The 5,937-nt window shown below is 39.0% G+C and overlaps 1 protein-coding gene across 1 annotated transcript in view; it reads right to left on the bottom strand.

Annotated features, from left to right (window-relative positions):
* LOC107674924 (G-protein-signaling modulator 1-like) overlaps nucleotides 1-1,458 on the bottom strand; it is a 27,887-nt gene extending 26,429 nt beyond the window's left edge. Inside the window, exon 1 of the mRNA XM_016469076.1 lies at nucleotides 1,296-1,458. Coding sequence (XP_016324562.1) covers nucleotides 1,296-1,354 — 59 coding nt within the window. The 5' untranslated portion in view covers nucleotides 1,355-1,458. The remainder of the gene's footprint in view (nucleotides 1-1,295) is intronic.
* Nucleotides 1,459-5,937: the final 4,479 nt, after the last annotated feature.

Below are 5,937 nucleotides of genomic sequence, written 5' to 3'. Positions count from 1 at the left end.
GATCTTCTTTATGCACCAAGAGCTTGTAACACTCCAAAGAGAAAGGACAAATTGAAATCGCATCATATGACCACTTTAATAAAATGATTCATAAAACATATAAATAGCAGTTGACCATTTGGTAGTGGGGGCGGGATTTGGGACCTAAAAAAACCCTGGCTACGGCCCTGTATGGAGTACAAGTACCATAATTGCCAGTCATTCTGCCAGTTCTAGTCGTATCAAACAAGCTTTGTGTCAGCAGTGATGCATTCAAAAGGTTTGAGTGTTGAAGGTCAGTACAAAATGACTAAATCTCAAATTATGAATTTTGGATTATGTGCATTTTGCCGAGACTCTTTTCGGTGATCCTGACAGACATCTGTAATGAATGAAGCTCAGACAGCAAACTTGAGTCAGTGGAGGCCGATGACTCACTGCTCTGACATCACACACACTGAGCGGAGAGAGATTTCTATGGTCACTAAGAGCTGTGACGTACACACATTTACCATCACTCTGAACTGTTATTCACAGCGCTGTCTTCACGTCTTGGAAGGTATTAGTGTTTCTTATTGCTTATGATGACACAATGCTGTTACCACAACATACAGCTCAAATGAGATGTGCTGCATGTCCACAATTACACCATCACTGTCAACCATAACATATTCCTCATGCGTCAGAAATTTTGCTCATGGCTGACTGTATAGAAACAGGTAAATGTTCTACATTCTAATCTCATACATTATAAAATTCCCCTAAACATTCACAGGAATGATGAAAGTATGCATAATTTCAGTGTATTATCAAAAATCAGTTCAAATCAGTTGTTCAAGAATGTCGATTGGGGGAAAAAAACACACACACATTTTCCTGACTTTCAGAAGGCAAGAAGAAGCAGCAGTGAGATCTGGCAGAGCGGCGTAACTGTCCGACACATATGCAAAGACCAGGGCAGAGGTGCAAACACTACTGCTAAACATGCAAATGTCTCTGTCAACAGAGAGAAACTGCCTGTGTGAGTTGAATATCGCTCTCCTGGCATGTCTAATCTGTCTTGTGGTCTATGACGGTGTAAAAACACAACGAGCCCAAACGGTGCCAATCTGTGCACTTGCTGCCAATCTGACAACACTGTCTTCAGGAGAATAATGCCCACGTCTACAAGCTGAAGGCAGGCCCTTGCGCAGACGCACGCCGGCAGACCCTCTCCTCCATATGCTGGTTTTCTTCCACCTCCCCCCATTAAAAGCAGCTCTTTCTCTCTGTCTGCAGCAGATCAGACCCCCATCGCCCCCGCCTTCAGTTCCTACCTCGAGTGGAGCCGCTTGCTGGCCAGATCTGAGTCCGTGCTGCCCGCCGCCTGAGCCATTGGTGAGCTGTAGGAGCCGTAGAGAAACTCCAGCTGCTCACTGCTTCCCTCTTCCTCTGGGGCTCTGAGCAGACGCACTTCAGTCCTCTGTGTGTGTGTGTGTGTGTGTGTGTGTGTGTAATGGCAGCTGCCGAGGAAATGAGGTATTGTGCAAATAGACCATAAAAGGCAAGTCCCTCCTCTGAGTGACGATGGTGAGCAGGAAGCACAGTGTGTGTGTGTGTGTGTGTGTGTGTGTGTGTGTGTGTGTGTGTGTGTGTGTGTGAGAATGTGAATGTATGTGCTACATTCACACTCATACAAACATATCAGATCTTATTTCTTAATCACATTCCCCAGCATAATTATATGTAACATATGTGACCCTGGAGCACAAAACCAGTCTTAAGTTGCACGGGTGTGTTTGTAGCAATAGCCAAAAATACATTGTATGGTCAAAATTATCGATTTTTCTCAAATCTCGAAAACTGACAATTGACACTTAAGACTGGTTTTGTGGTCCAGGGTCACATATTTGAACATGCATCTATTGAGTATTTTTCTTCACTTGTCTTTATTTAATCATCTGTGTCTTATTTTTGTCTATGCACTGAAAGCTTCTGCCACTAATACGAATTCTTTATGTGTATAAGCATACTTGTATGCGATAAATCTCATTCTGATTCTCACAGATCTTGTTTCATGCACTCATCCAAAAGCGTTTGATTGCTCAAATGTTGTTCTTTCAAAGTTCAGGAGACTTGAAAATATTTTCATTTTTTACTCACCCTCATGTTGTTTAAAACCTGTATGCTGTTATTTTTCTGTGAAACACAAGTTTAGAAGAATCTTAAAAAGTAACAAAGTTATCACTGTATTGCATATACAGTGCCCTCCACTAATATTGGCACCCTTGGTAAATATGAGCAAAGGTGGCTGTGAAAATAAATCTGCATCGTTTAACCTTTGAACTGATCTTTAAAAAAATAAAATAAAATAAAAAATATTAACCTATCACTGAAGTAAAGCAATGGAAAGTGGGGGTAAATCTCATTATTAAATAAATGTTTTTTTTTTTTTCTAATTCATATTGGCTACAATTATTGGCACCCAATTATTGCAACATCCTTTTCCCAAGATAACAGCTCTGAGTTTTCTCCTATAATGCCTGATGAGTTTGGAGAACACCTGACAAGAGATCACAGACCATTCCTTCATTCAGAATCACTCCAGATCCTTCAGATTCCCAGCTCCATGTTGGTGCTTCTTCCCTTCAGTTCACCACACTCATTTTCTATAGGGTTCAGATCAGGGAACTGGGATGGCCATGGCAGAAGCTTCATTTTGTGCTCAGCGACTTACAAAAGCAATTCGCCAAAGAGCCAACAATATTCATAATATACAATGACAGGTATATTAGACAACTAGATTAGGACTAATCATAAAGGAGAATCATAAAGCATAAACTAGATAAAGGACTGTTGCACGTCACCACGGACTACATTTCCCATGCACCATTTCACTAATCACACGCTCACCTGAGACCAATCACACACACTACATAACACCCACTCAGTTCCTGCTCCGATCGCCGAGTATTGTTCTGCGTTTAGCACTCCCCAAGTGTTAGCTGCTTTACCGAGCCATTCCGTGTATCTGTTTAGTCTCTAGTTTTGTTTAGCGTTTATCTCTCCTCTAGTGAAAGCTACATTACTGAGCCATTTCTTTTCCCATTTTTAGTTTTAGTCTTAAACCCTATTCGCACGGGATTAGTATTACCTGGTGACCTCCAGTCATTTGTAATAATTGCGGAGGTTGTCTGTGATCTTAATCCTGTGCGAATCGGCCATGTCTGTAACTTGTAAAGTAAAAATTCCCCCGCAAATGACCTACCATATTTTGCCGAACACCGAGGTCCTGTAATAATATTAGTCCCTTGCGAATCGGCATCTCTGTGATTCGGCCAGCATTTAGCAGGTCGCATATCATTTTTCGAGGTTTTTGTTTGCTGTGCGCCTTTTTGTCTTGCCTGTTCCATACCTGTTTGCTGTTGTTCGACCCTGCCTGTGTTTTTTGACCACGTCTCTTGTAAATAAAAGCTTGCACATGGATCTGCACGCCTCTTGTCTCGTCAGCCCCGTAACAATAGCAAGGTGTTTTTTTTTATAAATTAGAGTGAATAGAATAGAATAGAATAGAATAGAATAGAATAGAATAGAATAGGTAAGTGCTAGTATTAATTGGTCAGGTGCTGGCGAAAAAGATGTCTTTAAGCATTTTTTTTTTTAAATGGCTGCTCGAATGGAGAAAGGTAGGTCGTTCCACCAGCTGGAGAACTATTGCTTTAAATGTGTTTTCAAACATGTTGCAATTAAGTATCTTTATCTTAGATGTTAGGGATCCTCCTATACAGGTATCGGTATCGGTTCCGATACTGCACTCCTGTACTCGTACTCATTAAAATGCTTCCATACCAAAAAACGATATCACACAGCGTGTGAACAGTGCTGTGTCCAGACAAAAGAAACACCGACCACAGAACAAGAGAGTAGAATAGAGTAATTAAGTACATGTATGTAATTAATATAAATATAATGTTAAACATTTAATATTCACGCCTATAGCGGATGTGCGCGAGCTGATAAGTGATGCACGCTGAGTGGATTGAGCGCGCAGTGACACAGACACGCGAGCTTGTCGAGTGAATATCCCTTTCACAGACATCACTGGAAAGTTTGTAATTCGGTCGGTTACAGGGCTGTGCTAGAGCCACTGCACCTCTGCCCTGATTGGCTGAGGTGCCCCTCCTGAGCCCCACAGCACCCCCACCCCCCATTGAACGTGATTGCCATTGCAGTTATCAGACCTGGACTTCTATCCCGGTCTTTCAGCCGGTCAGCCTGATATGCTTGGAGCATCACCATCGTGTGCAATGAATGTGTATGTGTGTATGTGTGTGTGTGTATGTATGTGTGTGTGTGTGTGCACTTATTTGGGATACATCTGGGAAACTCATGAATATTCATGTTTGCTCCGCCCAGTCGGTTACTGAAACACCACATGGCAAAACATTTCATGTGAGTGTACAACATTCAGATGATTTCACGAAAACAAAGCTTATTTCTTAATGTGTAAAAACTTATTTTGAATTAGCACCTTAAATTCTATCCACCATATTTTAACATAAGAGAGGCCTTCAACTTGAATGTGCGAGACTTCCGGTGTCATTCTCTTCCATTTATTTCAGATGTACAAAAACAGCTTGCTATGCTTACAATAAACTTAAATTATATATATATACTGTATGTATGTGTATATATATATATATATATATATATATATATATTAAACTTTATTTTATTTCATAAAGTTGCCAAAGCAATATTTTTCATTTTCATTTACTTGAAACTAAATATAAATGATAAATGGATGTTCTCAAAATGATGGTTCTAAAAGAGCCTAAACTAAATTAATATTAATAAAATTATTTAATAAAACTGTATATAAGCTAGAAAAAAATATAAAAGTAAAAAAGCACACAACAAAACTTTAATTAAAATGAAAATGGAAAATATTAAAAGTTAATTTAAAAGATTAACAAAAACTATAATATAATATGTAAGTTGATAAGAAGTTGCTAAATCATGTTTTGTTTTGTTTTTGAGACGTTTTGGTTCAGTCTGTGCTGTGTGATCACACACAAAGTTTAATACTTTGGCTTCATTTGGAATCATGAGCAGAGAAGAAATATAGCCTACTAACTGACCACTTTTTGTCTGAAACTTAAGATATTTAATATCAAATTCTTGTTTATTGAAGTGTTGTATTACATATCAGACGGCAATAGTGCTGTGGTTCTCCTTTTTCTCTTCGTTTTTCTGGTGTGGTCAGAGGCTTGAATTTCACATTATTTCCTTCATAATGCTGGCTTTGGATGGCAGAGCGTCTGTGGCTTGTGTTCAGGACCTGTGGGCTCTTCTGGGGCCTTTTTGTTTGAGTTGTCACAGATCTGGGTTTTTCCGGAGGAATTCGGGGGAATAATGTGCATCTTTGTGTGCGTTATTGATGTTTGGACGATGAATGTGTGGCTGTTCTTTTCTGCTTGTGTGTCATAATCACACCAACCAATACACTCATACCCACTCTTAAATCTTTCATGGCACATATCTTCATAGCGCTGCTCAGCAACACACATTAATTTTGTTTAAAGGCAGCATTCACAGTGTGTGTGATATGAGAGTCTTTGTGTGCGTTGTTGTATATTGTCCACTAGAGTGCGCGATGGATCCGTGCAAGCCATTGTTTTTCTCTCAAAACCAAACTTGAATGAAAAGGTATGAGTATATTAATGTATAACGACAATAATAAAATGTATAATGAGTATACATAATGTAGGCCTATAGGTACGCTTCCAACGGTATATTTACACTGCTGTTCAAAAGTTTGGGATCAGTAAGATTTTTTATATGTTTTAAAGAAGTCTCTTCTGTTTATCAAGGCTGCATTTATTTGAGCAAAAAATACAGTAATATTGTAAAATATTAGTACAATTTAAAATAAGGATTTTACATTTTAATATACTTTAAAATATAATTTATTTCTGT

This window comes from Sinocyclocheilus anshuiensis, unplaced genomic scaffold (genome assembly GCF_001515605.1).
Source record: "Sinocyclocheilus anshuiensis isolate Anshui unplaced genomic scaffold, SAMN03320099.WGS_v1.1 scaffold1045, whole genome shotgun sequence".
NCBI lineage: Eukaryota > Metazoa > Chordata > Actinopteri > Cypriniformes > Cyprinidae > Sinocyclocheilus > Sinocyclocheilus anshuiensis.
The sequence above is the reverse complement of the archived record's forward strand: the minus strand, read 5'-3'. Positions and strand labels throughout refer to the sequence as shown.